This window comes from Rhinoraja longicauda, chromosome 7 (assembly GCF_053455715.1).
Source record: "Rhinoraja longicauda isolate Sanriku21f chromosome 7, sRhiLon1.1, whole genome shotgun sequence".
Classification (NCBI taxonomy): Eukaryota; Metazoa; Chordata; class Chondrichthyes; order Rajiformes; family Arhynchobatidae; genus Rhinoraja; species Rhinoraja longicauda.
In genome coordinates this window covers 10,187,002-10,207,218 of record NC_135959.1, presented here as the reverse complement: position 1 = coordinate 10,207,218, position 20,217 = coordinate 10,187,002, and the positions used below count along the sequence as shown (strand labels likewise).

General features: G+C 45.4%; 1 protein-coding gene across 3 annotated transcripts; it reads left to right on the top strand.

Annotated features, from left to right (window-relative positions):
* The first annotated feature begins 999 nt into the window (after positions 1 to 999).
* LOC144595457 (regucalcin-like) lies at positions 1,000 to 19,384 on the top strand. Of its 3 annotated transcripts, none has more exons than XM_078402965.1 (7): positions 1,000 to 1,178; positions 8,259 to 8,424; positions 10,707 to 10,889; positions 12,710 to 12,925; positions 13,992 to 14,123; positions 16,260 to 16,414; positions 19,086 to 19,384. In XM_078402965.1, the coding sequence occupies exons 2-7, from the start codon at positions 8,262 to 8,264 to the stop codon at positions 19,134 to 19,136; spliced, it is 900 nt and encodes a 299-aa protein (XP_078259091.1). In that variant the 5' UTR covers positions 1,000 to 1,178; positions 8,259 to 8,261; the 3' UTR covers positions 19,137 to 19,384. The 3 variants fall into 3 exon arrangements, with proteins under 3 accessions (XP_078259091.1, XP_078259092.1, XP_078259093.1); XM_078402966.1 differs by lacking the exon at positions 1,000 to 1,178 and adding an exon at positions 5,167 to 5,187; XM_078402967.1 differs by lacking the exon at positions 1,000 to 1,178 and adding an exon at positions 6,974 to 6,994.
* The last annotated feature ends 833 nt before the right edge of the window (positions 19,385 to 20,217 follow it).

The following is a 20,217-nucleotide window of genomic DNA, read 5'->3' as shown; positions in this document are numbered from 1 at the left end:
AGCATGGTGGCGCAGCTGGGAGAGCACAGTGCCAGAGACCCGGGTTCGAATCTGACCTGGGATGCTGTCTGTGTGGAGTTTATACGTTCTCCCTCTGACGGCTTGGGATTTTCTTCTGGTGCTCAGGATTCATAGAAACATAGAAACATAGAAAATAGGTGCAGGAGTAGGCCATTCGACCCTTCAAGCCTGCACCGCCATTCAATATGATCATGGCTGATCATCCAACTCAGTATCCCGTACCTGCCTTCTCTCCATACCCCCTGATCCCTTTAGCCACAAGGGCCACATCTAACTCCCTCTTAAATATAGCCAATGAACTGGCCTCAACTACCTTCTGTGGCAGAGAATTCCACAGATTCACCTCTCTCTGTGTGAAAAAAAACTTTCTCATCTCGGTCCTAAAAGACTTCCCCCTTATCCTTAAACTGGGATTCCTCCCATATCCCAAAGACATGCGGGTTTGTAGGATAAATGGCCTCTGTAAAATTGCCCCCAGTGTGTAGATGTGCAAGTGGGATAACATGGATCTAGCGTGAACGGCTGATCAATGGTCGGCGTGGACTCGATGCACCACAACAGCCCTTGTTTCCATGCTGTATCTCTAAACTAATCAACCACTTAAACATGTATGTGGCAATGTTCACCTTGCTGTTTGGCAGTGGTGTGCTCTATTTAAAAGAAAGAAGTTGTACTAACGTTTTTAATAAAGAAATGTCAGACGATGCATTAAATATTCTGGTGCTGATATTACAAATTCTGCATTTTAAATTAATGCTCAATAATTAGCAATGGCATTTCGATATCGATCTAGTCAGATCCAAGGTATTTGTTCTTCTTTACAGATTAGATGCGATGGTGATCTGTGAACTGTAATGTTCCTCCCAAAATGCTCCACTTGAAATTAATGATCACATTGTGAGGGTCACATGCACCCTTTAATTAACAACCAACACATTTTTGGTTGACTTGGTGGAACAGAATTCAGCCAACAGTGCAAGTTTTGCATTGTTAATGGGCCAGGAATATCTGCTGACATCGAAGTCCTGCAGTTTCAGATGAGTTAAATATTAATTCAATAATTGCTTTTAAAACTGCTGAGCTGTAACTTGTGTTGACTTCCACTCAGAGTACCGACTGCATCGCAACTCTCCTTGTGCCAGCTCTTCATCTCGCAGGTAGTGTATTTTACTAATGTATCATTTCTCCAATGTAACGTCGAAGGGAGACAAGCACAAAAAGCTGGAGTGACTCAGCGGGTCAGGCAGCATCTCTGGAGAAAAGTTCGGGTCGAGACCCTTCTTTCAGACTGAGAGTCTGGGGAAAAGGGAACGAGAGATATAGATGGTACTTAAGACAAATGAATGGGATATACAGAAAGCAATGATGATCAATAGATATAGATATAGATATAGACAATAGGTGCAGGAGGAGGCCATTCGGCCCTTCGAGCCAGCACCGCCATTCATTGTGATCGTGGCTGATCGTCCACAATCAATAACCCGTGCCTGCCTTCTCTCCATATCCCTTGATTCCACTAACCCCTAGAGCGCTGTCAAGGACCACAATGGTCCATCATAGGCTGTGGTATAGGTGATAACGGGTTAATACAGGCAGTGGAACTCAACGGGATGACAGTAAAACAAGTGGGCGGCACGGTGGCGCAGCGGTAGAGTTGCTGCCTTACAGCAAATGCAGCGCCGGAGATTCAGGTTCGATCCTGACTACGGGCGCCGTCTGTACGGAGTTTGTACGTTCTCCCCGTGACCTGCGTGGGTTTTCTCCGAGATCTTCGGTTTCCTCCCACACCCCAAAGACGTACAGGTATGTAGGTTAATTGGCTGGGCAAATGTAAAAATTGTCCCTAGGGGGGGATCGCTGGGCGGCGCAGACCCGGTGGGCCGAAGGGCCTGTTTCCGTGCTGTATCTCAAAATCTAAAAAATCAAAAAAAAATCTAAAGTACAGCGACTTGAGTTGGGGAGGGACGAAGAGAGAGGGGATGCAAGGGTTTACTGGAAGTTAGAGAAATCTAATTCATACCACTGGGTTTGTAAGCTACCCAAGCGAAACATGGGGTTCTATTCCTCCAACTTACGTTTGAATGTTGAAGGGGGATACTTTGGGATATGACTTGGTTTCCGTTATTGCAATTCCAGGAACCACTGAAGAGATGAGGTAATCCATGTTTTTTTTAAGATAAGTTATGTAATTTCTCCAGAGGTGAGGGGGATTTGCTAAAGTTATTGTCCAAAGTACTGGTGGGAGATTGGGACAACTCTGTGGGAATTCCCAGGAATCTACAATATACACTATATGGGAAAAGAGACAAGATTTGCTTTATTTGCAGCGTGTTCAGCAGATTTTACTTTAATTTTTGTATAAAAGATGAATGGCTTTTAAAGTTAATAACCATTCTTCCAGCAATATTGATTTTCATTTATCTTTACCTACTTCTAACAACTCAAGAGCAGTCCTGAACTACTGTCTATCTCATTGGAGACCATCAAACTAATCTTTAATCTGACTTTACTGGCTTTATCTTGCACTAAACATTACCCACCTTTATCATGTATACTGTAGATGGCACAATTGTAATCGATTATTGTCTTTCCACTGACTGGATAGAATGCAACAAAAGCTTTTCACTGTACCTCGGTACACGTGACAATAAACTCAACCTAACAACTAAACCTACTGTGAATTAATATTTGATAATGGGCATTTCATGGTATACCTACAAAGTCATCAGGTCATCTGAAGAAGGGTCTCAACCCGAAACGTTACCCATTCCTTCTCTCCAGAGACACTGCCTGACCTGCTGAGTTACTCCAGCATTTTGTGATACCTTCGAAGTTATCAGGCTACGTTCCTTGTGGTATTTTGCGCTGAGGTACTTTATGCTGCCGTATGCCTTTTCTCATCACGCAGCCATGGCAAATTCTGGCCAACTCAACGTGCTGTTGAGAGCATGACAACAGTAGTGGATGAAGGGATGAACAATAGACCCGTGTTGGAGGAATAGATATGGCTGGAGGAAGACAAAGATAAGGAGGGGAATGATCATGAAGCGATCACACAACAGGATAAGAGTAATAAATCGTAGATGTTTTAGGAAACGGAGCCTACGCAGGTCAATGAAATTGGGGGTAATCTAGCATTGTGAAAAGCCACTCAGTTTTGACGATGACATCTTTGGCGGATAAAAACTGGGAGGTCAGCCAAGGGATCTTTGGAACAATTAAATCTGAAGCAGAAAAAAGAACTGTGAGATTTGCCACAGGCACTGTGGAAAGTGCGAGGATGGAAGTATTTGATTAATACAGGTGTCAGAGGTAATGGGGAGAAGGCAGGAGAATGGGGATTGGAGGGAGGGATAAATCAGGCATGATTGAATGGCGAAGTTGACTTGATGGGCCAAATGGCCTAATTCTACTCCTATCACTTCTGAGCACAGGAGGATGAGGGATGATCTTATTGAGGTGTATAAAATCATGAGAGGAATAGATCGGATAGATGCAGAGTCTCTTGCCCAGAGTAGGTGAATCGAGGACTAGACAGAGGATTAAGGTGAAGGGGAAAAGATTTAATAGAAATCCGAGGGCTAACTTTTTCACGCAAAGGGTGGTGGGTGTATGGAACAAGCTGCCAGATGAGGTAGTTGAGGCTGGGACTATCCCAACATTTAAGAAACAGTTAGACAGGTACATAGATAGGAAAGGTTTGGAGAAATATGAATCAAACGTGGGCAGGTCGGACTAGTGGCCAATGTGGACAAGTTGGGCCGAAGGGCCTATTTCCACACTGTATCATTCTATGACTCTATGCCAATGATAACAGTGGGGAAGAAACTGTTCCTGAATCTGGTGGTATGCCTTTTCTAGCTTCTGCATCTTCTGTCCAAAGGGAAGAGAAGAGAAGAGGGAATAACTGGGGGTGAAAATGGTCAGAGAGTGATACCATGTGGAAACAGGCCCTTTGGCCCAACTTGCCCACACCGGCCAATATGTCCCAGCTACACTAGTCCCACCTACCTGCGCCTGTTCCATATCCCTCCAAACCTGTCCTATCCATATCATATCATATATATACAGCCGGAAACAGGCCTTTTTCGGCCCACCAAGTCCGTGCCGCCCAGTGATCCCCGCACATTAACACTATCCTACACCCACTAGGGACAATTTTTACATTTACCCAGCCAATTAACCTACATACCTGTACGTCTTTGGAGTGTGGGAGGAAACCGAAGATCTCGGAGAAAACCCACGCAGGTCACGGGGAGAACGTACAAACTCCTTACAGTGCAGCACCCGTAGTCAGGATCGAACCTGAGTCTCCGGCGCTGCATTCGCTGTAAAGCAGCAACTCTACCGCTGCGCTACCGTGCCACCCATGTACCTGTCCAACTGCTCAAACAATAGGATAGTCCCAACCTCAATTACCTCCTCTGGCAGCTTGTTCCATACACCCACCACCCTCTGTGTGAAAAAAATTACCCCTTGGATTCCTACTAAATCTTTTCCCCTTCACCTTGAACCTATTGGGGTTATGTTTGTGTGCCAATGTATGTTCGTTTCTTAGTACCTGAACTGATGTACAGCACTTTGGTCAACGTGGGTTGTTTTTAAATGTGCTCTACAAATAAAATTGACTTGACTTGACTTGACTATTGTCCTCGATTATGTTGGCTGCTTTCCCAAGGCATGAAGTCGATGGGGGGGAAGCTGGTTTGTGTGAGGGAACCATGTGAGGGAGTTTCTACTGGAGTAACAGGTCTTTCTTGTTAGTTTACCCAGTCTGTCACCTTTGTAAACTATTCACTACATTTCAAGGCAAAAAGCAAATCGCTTAAGAATGTCAACTTAATCTGAATGTTGAAACTTTCGACATATAAAACAGCCTTGAATAAACGTATGCTTTCATTGCTAAGGGTAGAAACTAGTGAGGGAGAACAAGGTTCGTTGTTACAGAGCCTTTGACGGAATCACAGAACTTTTAGGAAGCAGAGCCCCAGACGGGTAGATCTAGTACATTGTTAGGGTAACTTTAAAGGAGATTCTGAGGGTGATCTTAGTCCAGAAGTGACCTTGCTGGTTGACTTCAGAAGAAGCAGCAAGGCCTCGCAATCCTTGTGTTGTTCCAAATACAATCTTTGCAGATCTGGAATTTAAAAAATTGCAACAGTAACGGTAAGCAAGGAATTTTTATGGAGAGGGTACAGAGGAGATTTACTAGAATGTTGCCTGGGTTTCAGCACTTAGGCTACAGAGAGAGGTTGAACAGGTTGGGTCTTTATTCTTTGGAGCGTAGAAGGTTGAGGGGGGACTTGATAGAGGTTTTTAAAATTTTGAGAGGGACGGACAGAGTTGACGTGGGTAGGCTTTTCCCTTTGAGAGTGGGGAAGATTCCAACAAGGGGACATAGCTTCAGAATTGAGGGACAAAGGTTTAGGGGTAACATGAGGGGGAACTTCTTTACTCAGAGGGTTGTGGCTATATGGAATGGGCTTCCGGTGGAAGTGGTGGAGGCTGGCTCGATTTTATTATTTAAGAGTAAATTGGATAGGTATATGGATAGGAGGGGATTGGAGGGTTATGGTCTGAGTGTAGGTAGATGAGACTAGGTCAGGGAGAATGGTCGGCGTGGACTGGTAGGGCCGGACAGGCCTGTTTCCATGCTGTAGTTGTTATATATGTTATATATGTTATATATGTTTGGTCCGCCATGTTCCTGTTGGTGAGGAAATCCGCCTTCCATACTCCTACGGGCGACTCCAGATTTATACAGCAATGCATTTGACTGACTGCCCTCTGTACTGCTATCTCCCTTATTGGAGACCCTCGGGACGGCACGGTAGTGGAGTGGTACAGTAGCTGCCTCAAAGCACCGAAGACCCGGGTTCGATCCTGACCATGGGCGCTAGTCTGTATGGAATTCGCACGTTCTCCCTGTGACCTGGGTGAGTTTTCTTTGAGATCTTCGGTTTCGTCCCACACTCCAAAGACGTAGAAGTTTGTAGGTTAATTGGCTTGGTATAAATGTAAATTAGCCCTAGTGTGTGTAGGACAGTGTTAATGTGTGGGGTTCGCTGGTCGGCGCGGACTCGGTGGGTCACAGGGCCTGTTTCCGCGCCGTATCTCTAAGCAAAAAAACAAAGCTATCTTTGATCGTACTTTACTGGTTTTAAACGTTATTCGCATTATTCCTATGTATCTGTGGACGGCTCGATTGTAACCATGTATTGTCAATCCGCTGACTGGTTAGCACGCACCTCAGAACACGTAACAATAAACTAAATTCAAACTGTGTTGGTCTAACAAGCCACTCAGTTCGGGGGTAACGCATGCGTTGTATATACTGACATTGTCCGCAGGCTATATGCAGGAAAAATATTCCCGGTGTTGGGGGAGTCCAGAACCAGGGCTCACAGTTTAAGAAAAAGGGGTAGGCCATTTAGGACTGAATTGGGGAAAAACTCCTTCACCCAGAGAGTTGTAAATCTGTGGAATTCTCTGTCACAGAAGGCAGTAGAGGCCAATTCACTGGATGTTTTCAAGAGAGAGTTTAGATTTAGCTCTCAGGGCAAAAGGAATCAAGGGATATTGTGAAAAAAGTAGGAACGGGGTACTGATTTTAGATGATCAGCCATGATCATATTGAATGGCGGTGCTGGCTCGAAGGGCCGAATGGCCGAATGGCCTTCTCCTGCAACTATTTTTCTGTTTCTTTGTCAACAAGCTATGCTTGAATAAATAGTGTCCAATTTTAATTGGTTACATACCCATTGCCTAACAGTTGGTTCCTGGGTCCAGCTTAATGATTGCTGTAAATAGATGAAGTAGGTTGACCAGACTTAGTGAACATTATTTATGTTGCATGGCACGAAAGCCTTTTAAAGTGTAATGAAGTGTATTTGTTTTAATGTGCGCAACATGAAGTACTTTTGTGCATATATATCATGCAAGCGACAAGCAGAAAATCTTTGTAAACTGCTGGGTGAGGAATAAATATTGATTGCTGATAGAAATCTCCCCAGCTTTTCTCAGCAATTGTTCATGATATCTTCTACATCTGAGTGTTTATAAGTTGCTTTACAGGCTGTGGGTGTTGCTGCCTTCTTGAACTGCGGCATTTCTTCAATTAAAGAATCAGTCTGAAGAAGTGTCTCGACCCGAAACGTCACCCATTCCTTCTCTCCAGAGATGCTGCCTGTCCCGTTGAGTTACTCCAGCATTTTGTGTCTACCTTCCTTCAAATGAAGGTGCTCCAACAATGCTTTATAATAGGAAATCCCAAGATTTCAACCCAAATATTGGCATATTTCCAAGTCTGTATGGTTTGTGATTTAGTGGGGAATGGTGCTTTTGTGCCAGCTGTCCTTGCCAACTCGTTGGCAGAGGTTACAGGTTACCATGAGTGCTGTAGATGACACAGCCCACAGCAGCTGGTGTTGGAGGGAAGGAATGTTTAGGATGGTGGACAGGGTCTAGTCAAATGGGTTGCTCTGCGTATAATTGTGCCAAGTTTCTTCACTGTTGTCTGAGATGCACTTGCCCAATTTAGTTTAGTTAAGTTTAGTTTAGTTGAGAGGTACAGCATGGAAACAGGCCCTTCGGCCCACCGAGTACGCGCCGACCAGCGATCCCCGCACACGAACGCTATCCTACACCCGCTGGGGACAATTTACATTTATACCAAGCCACGTAAACGACAAACTTGTACGTCTTTGGAGTGTGGGAGGAAACCGGAGTTCCCGGAGAAAACCCACGCAGGTCACGGGGAGAATGTACAAACTCTGTACAGACAGCACCCGTAGTCAGGATCAAACCCGGGTGTCTGGCGCTGCAAGGCAGCAACTCTACCGCTGTGCCACTGTTTTTGAATGGACAGTACTGAGCATCTGTAGTTGTGTGTCCGTGGAGATGCAGTAAATATATGCAGGTACAGGATAGAGCTTATCAATGTGTTCACGGGGAGAGCTGGATTATTCAGTGCTCTAGTTGTAAATGTGCTAATTGTAAGACTATTCCTGAACTATTTTCTGCAAGATCTTGTGCACCAGATTTCAGAAAAAGTTAATATCTCCATTAACCAACTATTTTTAAGAGAGAAGCAATTCATTCAAACGAAGGGTCCCGACCCGAAATGTCGTCTCTATGTGCTCAGCCTGACCCGCTGAGTTACTCCAGCGCGTTATGTCTTTTTTTTTTTGTAAGCCAGCAACTGCAGTTCCTTGTCACTCTGTTAATGTTGTTCGTAGGCAATGGCTTCCATTAAAATCGAGTGCGTCGTGAAGGAAAAGTACCACATTGGAGAGAGCCCGGTTTGGGAAGAAAAGCATGGTTCCCTTCTCTATGTGGACATAACAGGACAGAAGGTGTGCAGGTGGAACGCAGCTACGAAACAAGTGAAAACAGTGTGTGTCGGTAAGCATCGAGCTGTCCTCAGCTAAGCCATTTCCATTCTCTCCCTTGCAATGCTAATTTTCTTTCACTATTTAATAAAATATCTACACCTCATATCCATGTGAAATCATTCCATAATGATGATTGATCCACATGATCCAAAATGAAGATACAAGGAACTGCAGATGCTGGTTTACAACAAAAAAAAGACACAAAGTACTGGAGTAACTCAGCAGATCAGGACGCATGACACAAAATGCTGGAGTAACTCAGCGGGTCATGCAGCATCTCAGGAGAGAAGAAATGGGTGACGTTTCGGGTCGAGACCCTTCTTCAGACTGATGTCAGGGGAGGGGGCGGGATAAAGATAGGATGTAGTGTGAGACAGGAAGACAGTGGAAGAACTGGGAAGGGGGAGGGGAAAGAGAGGGACAGAGGAACTATCTGAAGTTGGAGAAGTCTGCTGGGGTGTAAACTGGGGTGTAAACTGCCCAAGAGAAATATGAGCTGCTGTTCCTCCAATTTGCGGTGGGCCTCAGCGGAGGCTCATGACAGAAAGGTCAGACTGGGAGTGGTAGGGGGAGTTGAAGTGCTGAGCCATCGGGAGATCAGGTTGGTTAAGGCGGACTGAGCGAAGGTGCTGAGCGAAACGATTGCCGAGCCTGCATTTGGTCTCGCCGATGTAGAGAAGTTTGTCGCTTCACATGGACCCCCAGTCGATGCCCCTCACAGTCCGGACTGATAGAGGATAATTTGGGGGAAATGCCACATCAACAAATTGAGTGAAAGCAGCACGGTGAGGTAGCGGTAGAATTGGCTGCCTTACAGCGCTAGATATTCTGGTTCGATCCTGACTACGGGTTTATACGTTCTCCCCGTGACCGTGTTCTTTTTCCCAGGGTGCTCCGGTTTCCTCCCACACTCCAAAGACGTACAGGTTTGTAGGTTAATTGGCTTTGGTAAAGATTGTAAATTGTCCCTAGTGTGTGTGTAGGATAGTGTTAATGTATGGGCCGTTCTGCTTGGAGTGGACATAGGGCTGAAGGGCCTCTTTCTACGCTGTATCTCTAAACTAAACTAAGCTAAACTCTAAACTTAAAACTAATCTAATAACCTTTATTTTGCTTTTACACTCAATTGATGCAGATGTAAAAACGTGAAAATATAAAGAGAAATGCTGGAATTAGTTAGCAGGTCAGCCTACATCGTGGGAAGAGAAAGCATTCGTAACACAACAGGGTGATAACAACTCACAATTCAAACCATTGATTTGAAAACTTTCCCTCTCCCACTGTGGACGGCTTGATTGTTATCAAGTGTAGTCTTTTCGCTGACTGGATAGCACGCAACAAACAAAGCTTTTCACTGTACCTCGGTACACATGACAATAATAAACTAAAGTAAACTCTCCACAAATGGAATAGAGTGGAACGGCGTACTTTATTGTCAGATGTGACAAGGCGCAGTAAAATTCTTTGCTTGTACACCCAAGGTATACAAATAGCATCCATCTACGGCACTGACAAAGATACCAAGCACGCCGCCTCCTGCTTTGTTCCCCCCCCCTCCCCCACAGCGGTTTCCCCCACGCCGGGACCTCCATTGTTCTTCCCCCTCCCTTCCCATTGTCCTGAGCACCCGGAGAAAACCCACACGGTCGCAAGGAGAACGCACAGACAGCACCTGTGGTCAGGGTCGAACCTGGGTCTCCGGTGCTGTGTGGCAGCAACTCTACCGCTGCGCCCCTTCAACCCCTATCAATCCATCTTCTGCTGGTTGTGGTTGTGGGTCATGTATTGTCTTTCCGCTGACTGGTTAGCATGCAGCAAAAGCTTTTCACTGTACCTCGGTACACATGAGAATAGACTACGCTGCTCTATAATTGCCTTTTCCTCCCGGCCCGAGATTGCTGAAGGTTTTAGATTTTTTTTTTAGATTTTAGATTTAGAGATACAGCACGGAAACAGGCCCTTCGGCCCACCGAGTCCACGCCACCCAGCGATCCCCGCACATTAACACTATCCTACACACACTAGGGACAATTTTTACATTTACCCAGTCAATTAACCTACATACCTGTACGTCTTTGGAGTGTGGGAGGAAACCGAAGATCTCGGTGAAAACCCACGCAGGTCACGGGGAGAACGTACAAACTCTGTACAGACGGCGCCCATAGTCAGGATCGAACCTGAGTCTCCGGCGCTGCATTCGTTGTAAGGCAGCAACTCTACCGCTGCGCCACCGTGCCACCATTTTCGGAGGTTAGCCGCGTTACTGAATTGTCCACGCTTGCCCTCCCACAGATGCTCCCGTTGGATCGGCGGTCCCGCGGAAATCAGGGGGATACGTTCTGGCGATAGGCACAAAATTTGCCTTCCTGGACTGGAAAAAGGAAGCCGTCACTGACATCACCACAATTGACAAAGATAAAACTAACAACAGATTTAACGATGGAAAAGTGGATCCAGCTGGACGATTCTTTGCAGGTTTATTGCAACGACTTACCTTTGTGTTCTGCGTTACAACGCTGAGAACTATGAGGATGTTGCCAGGACTTGAGGGTCTGAGCTCTAGCGAGAGGTTGAGTAGGCTGGGACTCTATTCCTTGGAGCGCAGGAGGATGGGGGGTGATCTTATGGAGGAGTATAAAATCATCAGAGGAATAGAAAGGAGGGAGAGAGAAAACAGGAAATTATAGACCAGTTAGTCTGACGTCAGTGGTGGGGAAGATGCTGGAGTCAATTATAAAAGACGAAATTGCAGAGCATTTGGATAGCAGTAACAGGATCGTTCCGAGACAGCATGGATTTACGAAGGGGAAATCATGCTTGACTAATCTTCTGGAATTTTTTGAGGATGTAAATAGGAGAATGGACAGGGGAGAGCTGGTGGATGTGGTGTACCTCGACTTTCAGAAAGCCTTCGACAAGGTCCCACATAGGAGATTAGTGTGCAAGATTATAGCACATGGTATGGGGGTAGGGTACTGACATGGATAGAAAATTGGTTGGCAGACAGAAAGCAAAGAGTGGGGATAAATGGGTCCTTTTCAGAATGGCAGGCAGTGACTAGTGGGGTACCACAAGGCTTGGTGCTGGGACCGCAGCTATTTACAATATACATTAATGACTTGGATGAAGGGATTAAAAGTACCATTAGCAAATTTGCAGATGACACAAAGCTGGGTGGCAGTGTGAACTGTGAGGAAGTTGCTATGAGGTTGCAGGGTGACTTGGACAGTCTGTGTGAGTGGGCAGATGCAGTTTAATATGGATAAGTGTGAGGTTATCCACTTTGGTGGTAAGAATAGGAAGGCAGATTATTATCTGAATGGTGTCAAGTTAGGAAAAGGGGACGTACAATGAGATCTGGGTGTCCTAGTGCATCAGTCACTGAAAGGAAGCCTGCAGGTACAGCAGGCAGTGAAGAAAGCCAATGGAATGTTGGCCTTCATAACAAGAGGAGTTGAGTATAGGAGCAAAGACGTCCTTCTGCAGTTGTACAAGGCCCTAGTGAGACGGCACCTGGAGTACTGTGTGCAGTTTTGGTCTCCAAATTTGAGGAAGGATATTCTTGCTCTTGAGGGCGTGCAGCGTAGGTTTACTAGGTTAATTCCGGGAGTGGCGGGACTGTCATATGTTGAAAGACTGTAGCGACTAGGCTTGTATACACTGGAATTTAGAAGGATGAGAGAGGATCTTATCGAAACGTATAAGATTATTAAGGGGTTGGACATGTTAGAGGCAGGAAACATGTTCCCAATGTTGGGGGAGTCCAGAACCAGGGGCCACAGTTTAAGAATAAGGGGTAGGCCATTTAGAACTGAGATGAGGAAAAACTTTTTCAGTCAGAGAGTTGTGAATCTGTGGAATTCTCTGCCTCAGAAGGCAGTGGAGGCCCAATTCTCTGGATGCTTTCAAGAGAGAGTTAGTTAGAGCTCTTAATGATAGCAGAGTCAGGGGGTATGGGGAGAAGGCAGGAACGGGGTACTGATTGAGAATGATCAGCTATGATCACATTGAATGGCGGTGCTGGCTCGAAGGGCCGAATGGCCTCCTCCTGCACCTATTGTCTATTGTCTATTGTCTATTGTCTAAAACCAATGTGGTCAACCTGAACAAGTTGGGCCAAAGGGCCCGTTTGCATGCTGTTCTACTCTATGATTCTATAAATGTAAGTTCCATTTTGGAAACAGATGATCGATATTACAGAAAATGACTAGATGCACCTTGATAAAAGCTGTCGGTCTATATGTGGCAGATTGGACTGGTAGTACATCAGGAACTAACAGTGGGCTTTGCTGTAGGGACCATGGCAAAGCAGATTCGTCCAGCCGTGGTGGAAAAAGGCCAGGGATCATTGTACTCCCTGCTGGAGGATCATTCTGTGGTCAAGCACTTCGACAAGGTGGACATTTCCAATGGTTTGGACTGGTCGCCGGATCACAAGGTCATGTATTATATAGACAGCCTGTCTTATAAAGTGGATGCATTTGACTATGACCTGCAGTCAGGAAAGATTTGTGAGTATGCAACTCATTCTTTACACGTGTATGATGAGGCATTCTGTGTTGATTCATACCTTCACTTCTCTCCTGCCATTCATAAACTCAGGTGGTTCCCGTAGCTTCCATAGCCTGTGAAATGTCTTCGCACTCAGAGCACAGTAAGCTCACAATAATGGGGATATGACAATCACCAAAAAATATAGTTTTGTGATGCTGAGAAATAAATATTGATCAGTATTTGGGTAATGACCCCCATACCCCACTAGTAATTGGGTGAACTGATTGAAAGATGGAAACATCGAGAAACATAGAAAAAGAGGTGCACGAGTAGGCCATTTGGCCCTTCGAGCCAGCACCGCCATTCAATATGATCATCGATGATCATCCAAAATCAGTACCCCATTCCTGCTTTTTCCCCTTTTCCCTTGATCCCATTAGCCCTAAGAGCTAAATCTAACTCTCTCTTGAAAACACAGCTCCCTTGGTCCACTGAGTCCACACCGACTATGGATCACCCATTCACAGTAGTTCTGTGTTATCCCACTTTTCTGTCCACTCCTTACACATTAAGGGGCAATTTACAGTGACCAATTAACCTATTAACCCACATATTTTTAGAATGTGGGAGGAAACCGGATCACCCGGAGGAAACCCACGCAGTCAAAGGGAGAACGTGCAAACTCCACACAGACAGCACCTGAGGTCAGGATCACAATGGCGCAGCGGTAGAGTTGCCACCTTACAGCGCCAGAGGCTCGGGTTCGATCCTGACTACGGGTGCTGTCTGTACGGAGTTTGTACGTTCTCTCCGTGACCGCATGGGTTTTCTCCGGGTGCTCCGGTTTCCTCCCACACTCCAAAAGTGTACAGGTTTGTAGGCTAATTGGCTTTGGTAAAAATGGTAAATTGTCCCTAGTGAGTAGGATAGGACTTGCTGCTCGGTGTGGACTCAGCGGGCCAAAGGGCCTATTTCCGTGCTGTATCTCTAAAGTAAGCTAAACAATGTCAACTTCATTGTTCACGGATGATATGTTTCTGATTTCATTTCTCACCAATAAGCCCGTTTTAAATACTTGTTCAGCGAATCGCCGCGTTGTGTACAAACTTAAACAAGAAGAGGCTATTCCGGATGGACAGTGCATTGATGCAGAGGGAAAACTTTGGGTTGCCTGCTACAATGGTGGTCGAGTCATGCGCATCGATCCTGAAACAGGTAAATCTATTATATTGCATTAATCGCTACTCCCTTAAAATACATTTTAAGATTACAATTAAAATACAAAGCACTTGTGTTTCAGGATAAGCCCAATGTCAAAGTAGTATCGAAACTGCTTGTACACACATGTGCTAATGACAATAACCAACTCCATGTGCAATAGTAAGCTATCTACATGTTAAGCACATAAAAACTGATGGTGTAGATGCAAGTATATCATTGGGGTTATTAACTGGGCACCTCCCTTCACTGGTGTTTCATTGAGTTAGGCCCATGACACCTCGGAAATGTCAACAGTTAGTTCTGGCATCTCAGAACCACCCCCTCAATACCTGCTCTCGCCACCTATGCTACCAGTATCTACTAAATAAAGGAAGCTTACGCAGACTACACTTACAACAAAATACACATACTGCATGTTATATGTTTTCTTTCTGCCCCCAACTGACACTATTTCTTCTCCATCAAATCCACCTACTGCCTTGCTCTGTTGCCTCTGACATCTCCATTACGGCCTGACGCAAACACTGTCCCCGAATTCGTAGCTCTCCAAATAAGCGACATGGTCGATCGTGCTATGAAACCTCTGCAACCCACCTCTACTGGATGTACTCTTACTCTCCATCCTCGCTGCCCAAATTCTGCTGCCAAATCTAAGCTTTTTCCTTTCATAAGCCTCATCCACTTTATTGGGATGTTTTACAGCTTGGTTTGGGAACTGCTCCATCCAAGACCGCAAGAAATTGCAGAGAAATGTGGACACAGCCCACAAACCAACCTCCCTTCTATTGACTCCATTTATACCTCACGCTGCCTCGGCAAGGCCAGCAGCATAATCAAGGACGAGTTGCACCCCGGCCACTCCCTCTTCTCCCCTCTCCCCTCTCCCATCAGGAAAAAGGTAAAGAAGTGAAAATGCACACGTCCAAATTCAGGTATTGTGTGAGAACGCACACCTCCGGATTCAGGGACAGTTTCTTCCCAGCTGTTATCAGGCAACTGAATCATTCTACCACAACCAGAGAGCAGCGCTGAACTACTATCTACCTCATTGGTGACCCTTGGACTATCCTTGATCGGATTTTGCTGGTTTACCTTGTCAAGTACAATATGTATACACTGGAAATGTCTCGATTGCAATCATGTATTGTCTTTCTGCTGACTGGATAGCACGCAGTAAAAGCTTTTCGCTGTACCTCGGTACACGTGACAATAAACTAAACTGAAACTGACAATCCAAAAACAGGAATGTAATACCGAGGCTCTATAAGGCGCTGGTCAGGCCGCATTTGGAATATTGTGAGCAATTCTGGGCCCCATATCTGAGGAAGGATGTGCTGGCTCTGGAGAGGGTCCAGAGGTGGTTTACAAGAATGGCAGAGTAGACTTGATGGGCCGAATGACCCAATTCTACTTATTTTCCTTATGACCTTATGACAGATAAAGGATAAATGGTGCAATATTTAGTGCCATGATAAAGTCCGATCAAAGATAATTCAAAGGTCTCCAATGAGGTGGATGGGAGGTCAGGACCGCACTCCAGCTGACCGTTCTCCAGGTATGCTGCCTGGCCCGCTGAGTTAGTCCAGCACTTTGTGTCTTTTTTAAAAAATGTTTAACAATTTCATCGCTTTAAATTTAGTGAAATACTAAACCAAGTTGGGCCCAAACCTCTCCTGCATTGGTGCAGCACCCTATCCTCCCCCACTCCCCCTCTCCACTCCACCCTCCTCCCTGCCCTTCCCCTCCCCCCTTCCCCTCCCCCCTTCCCCTCCCCCACTCCATTCCCCTCAACCCCCCTTATCCTCCCTCCCCCCCTCCCTCCCTAGGAGAAGATTTAAACTTTAAAATGTGAATAACTTTAACATCGATTTCAATGAAACTTCTTCCATTAGCACCAAAGAGACGACGGTGAGTAAGGTGGGCCTAAAATTGTCGCGCTATAGTGTACCGTTTTGGCTGTAGTTCAGGAACAAACAAACAAACAAACAAACGAGAGTTTTAGTATATAGATGTACAAATGGACTCAATAAGAATTATTTTGAAAACCCTACAAAGGGCAACTTTATTAAAGAAACACGTTATATTTTACTGGACTACAAGTAGACAAATCACCGATCATCTCTCCCTCAGGTAAATTGATCCAGACGGTGAAAATGCCCGTGGACAAGACAACCTCGTGCTGCTTTGGGGGAAAGGATTACTCCGAACTTTATGTGACTTCAGCTGCGGAGGGGATGGACGAAGAATCGCATCAGAGACAACCAGATGGAGGCGGAATTTTCAAGGTAGGAGGGTAGAGTAGCATTCCAGATCGGAATATCTCCACGCCCTCTCAGTGGCAGGGGCTATAACCAAGTCACTCTGATATGAATTCTGCAGAAGCCTCATGGAGGATCTACTGGGTAAAATTCCCTGAATAACGTGGGAGCCCCTCCAGACTAATGGTTGTTTGACTCTCCAAAGTAAAATGATTTCTATCTTTTTTATGGAATGATTTCCCCTCGAGACATGAACAGCAGAATTCGCTGCCTATCATCCTCCCTAATAGCACGTCATCTCTTCTCCACCTTACTGTTATATCTGTCTGCCCACAACTGGACTGGTACATGGATAGGAAAGGTTTAGAGAGATGTATGGGTCAAACGCGGGCAGGTGGGACTAGCCCAGACGGGGCATGTTGATCGTCACGTGTGAGTCGGGCTGAAGGGCCAGCTTCCGCGTTGTATGACCCCATGACTCTACAACTACTTGGTGAACAAACTAATGACTTCTCCATTAGGCCCAGCCTACTGGAGAAGTCATTGGTGCCAACCTGCCGTTCAACGGGTTCCTCTTCATGACGGCTTGGTTTTGCATATCTAAATCCTGCCAAGTTGGAAGTACCAGAATAATACCCAGCCACACAAAGACTGAAGAAACCGTTTTCACATCTGGCTTGGCTGTTCCCAGCTTCAGTTGGCTGTCAAAAAATCAAAACTCTTTCTGATCATTTCCAACAAATCCCTGAACTGAGAAGCTTGCTAGATCATTTCATAGGACCATTGAGGGACAGCTATATTGATGGATATGGTGCCCTATCTAGGCCAAACTGGCTAAGGGCATCAGTGAACCAGATGCATTTTATGACCATCTCACATAAGGCCGTCACCAATATTGAAACTGGTTTGATTTTTTTTCCTCCTAGATTTTACTTACCTTTATAATCACTTCCCTAGCTTTCCACGGTGGGATTCGAAGGCCTACCAAATTTTGATTTAAACATTCAAAACTATTAAAAATTAATGAATTAAAAATATTTAATCTTATTAACGATGGTGAATATCTTGAATGAGCTGGCAAAGGATAAGCTGGTGATATAAGAAAATAACTGCAGATGCTGGTACAAATGGATGTATTCACAAAATAACTCGGGAATGGGTGACGTTTCGGGTCGAGACCCTTCTTCAGACTGACCTTCTTCAGTCTGAAGAAGGGTCTCGACCCGAAACGTCACCCATTCCTTCTCTCCCGAGATGCTGCCTGACCTGCTGAGTTACTCCAGCATTTTGTGAATAAATCGATAAGCTGGTGATGGCAGATACAGTTACGATGCTTTAAGGGTGCCTGGGCAGATTCTTGGATAGGAAAGACACCAGAAGGCTATGATCCAAATGCAGGTAAATGCAAGCATAGTTAATATCCTGGCCGTAAAACTATTACTGTGTTCAATGCTGCTCAATGAAAGTAAAGTGTGGGAAGGAACTGCAAATGCTGGTTTAAACCGAAGATTGACACAAAAAGCTGGAGTAACTCAACGGGGCAGGCAGGCAGCATCTCTGGAGAGAAGGAATGGGTGACGTTTCGGGTCTAGACCCTTCTTCACCCCTGCTTGTTGCTCAGTAGTTGATGTTCTACTTGCATGTGTCGGTCTGGAGCAGCAGTGGTGGGATGGTCATTGCCTAAGGGACATAAATGACAGTCGTGGTAATGGAGGGCATCGGAGGCCAACAACTACATCATTCAAAAGTTGGACCCAGTTTTGATTGAAAGAAACAGCATGGAAATAGGTTTGTCAGCCCACCGAGTCCGTGCAGACCATCTATATTATGTCGTATAAGAAAATAACTGCAGATGCTGGTACAAATCGAAGGTATTTATTCACAAAATGCTGGAGTAACTCAGCAGGTCAGGCAGCATCTCTGGAGAGAAGGAATGGGTGACGTTTCGGGTCGAGACCCTTCTTCAGACTAAGGTCATGGGGGGCGGGACAAAGGAAGGATATAGATAGAAACAGGAAGATAGAGGGAGATCTGGGAAGGAGGAGGGGAAGAGAGGGACAGAGGAACTATCTAAAGTTGGAGAAGTTGATGTTCATACCACTGGGCTGCAAGCGGCCCAGGCGAAATATGGGGTGCTGTTCCTCCACTTTCTGGTGGGCCTCACTATGGCACTGGAGGAGGCCCATGACAGAAAGGTCAGACTGGGAGTGGGAGGGGGAGTTGAAGTGCTCGGCCACCGGGAGATCAGTTTGGCCAATGCGGACCGAGCGCAGGTGTTGAGCGAAGCGATTGCCGAGCCTGCACTTGGTTTCGCCGATGTAAATAAGTTGACATCTAGAGCAGCGGATGCAATAGATGAGGTTGGAGGAGGTGCAGGTGAACCTTTGTCTCACCTGAAAAGACTGTCGTTATTATGTCGTTATTAAGATATTATGTCGTTCTTGCACCCTATCCCTGCACACTAACGGCAATTTACAGGGGCCAATTAACCTACAAACACGCTGGTCTTTGGAATACGGGAGGAAACCAGAGCACCCGGCGCGGACACGGGAAGAATGTGAGATATCCACTCTGACAATGCTCCTGGTCAGGATCGAACCCGGGTCTCTGGTACTGTGAGCAGGAGCTCGACCAGCTGTGTCACGCTAATGGAGCTGGAGAAAAATCTAAACTGAGTCTGTATCCTTTTCTTTTCCAGGTTACTGGGCTTGGAGTGAAGGGACTTCCACCATATTCATATGCAGGATAATACACCAAATCACCCATCACAACCCTGCTGGAGATGGTTAAGATGTCCACTTCATTAGCTGTTTTAAGAAATAATAACAGTAAGCTCTGAGAATTGGAAAATAGTGTTTTATACAGTAGACGGGCGGATAAATCGTTAGACTTTTGAACTGCCGTATTTTTCATTTTACTCAGATTGTAATCAATGTTTAATATTAATTTTAATTGTTCTTAAATGTTGATGATAGTTGGATCAATATATGCTACTGTGAAACAATAAAATGATTTCTTCAATTCTATGCGGTGTTTCATTTTTTTTAATGGTTGAGTATGTTGCTGGAATGTCAGAATTTAGTTTGGAATGGGAATCCCTCAGAGAACTTACAGCTCAAAGCTGGAGGATGGTACCTGGGTGTTATAGTGTTAGATAAGGTGTTCAGCTGGTACGATGGCGCAGCGGTAGAGTTGCTGCCTTACAGCGCCAGAGACCTGGGTTCGATCCTGACCATGGTTGGTGTCTGTACGGAGTTTGTACGTTCTCCCCGTGACCTGCGTGGGTTTCCTCCCACACTCCAAAGATGTACAGGTTTGTAGGCTAATTGGCTTGGTGTAATTGTAAATCGTCCCTAGTATGTGTGTAGGATAATGTTATTGTGTGGGGATCGCTAGTCGGCGTGGACTTTGTGGGCCAAAGGGCCTGTTTCTGTACTGGGTCTCTGAGCTAAACTAAACTAAAGTAAATCAAGTTTTCCTATCTTTGTAGCTCAAGGATTATAGCTGCTTTCTTACTTTTCCCCTCAGCTGAAGATTCTGAATCCTTACTAGATTATTGACCCTTGTCACGCTGTGATCCAAATGGTCAAATATAACTCCAAAGTAAATATTGGAAAACCACCAGAACACTGCTGGGAAGTATTTGGAAACAAAATGCATGGTTGATTTTCTGCATTTATAACCCATCAGTGCTAGATTCAAAGGGGACTCCAATGCAGGGAGGGAATTTCAAACTTGGATTGTTTTCTCTGGAGGTTGAGGGTCGACCTTTTTAATGGGAGGAATTATCTTAGTGAGAGTGTAATGAATCTGCGGAATTCATTGCCACA

Excerpts from the sequence above, each read along its gene's own strand:
- LOC144595457 (XM_078402965.1), top strand. The coding sequence starts at position 8,262 with ATGGCTTCCATTAAAATCGAGTGCGTCGTGAAGGAAAAGTACCACATT. Across the intron at positions 12,926-13,991 it reads CCTGCAGTCAGGAAAGATTT|CGAATCGCCGCGTTGTGTAC; the intron begins GTGAGTATGCAA and ends ATACTTGTTCAG. Across the intron at positions 16,415-19,085 it reads ATGGAGGCGGAATTTTCAAG|GTTACTGGGCTTGGAGTGAA; the intron begins GTAGGAGGGTAG and ends TTTCTTTTCCAG.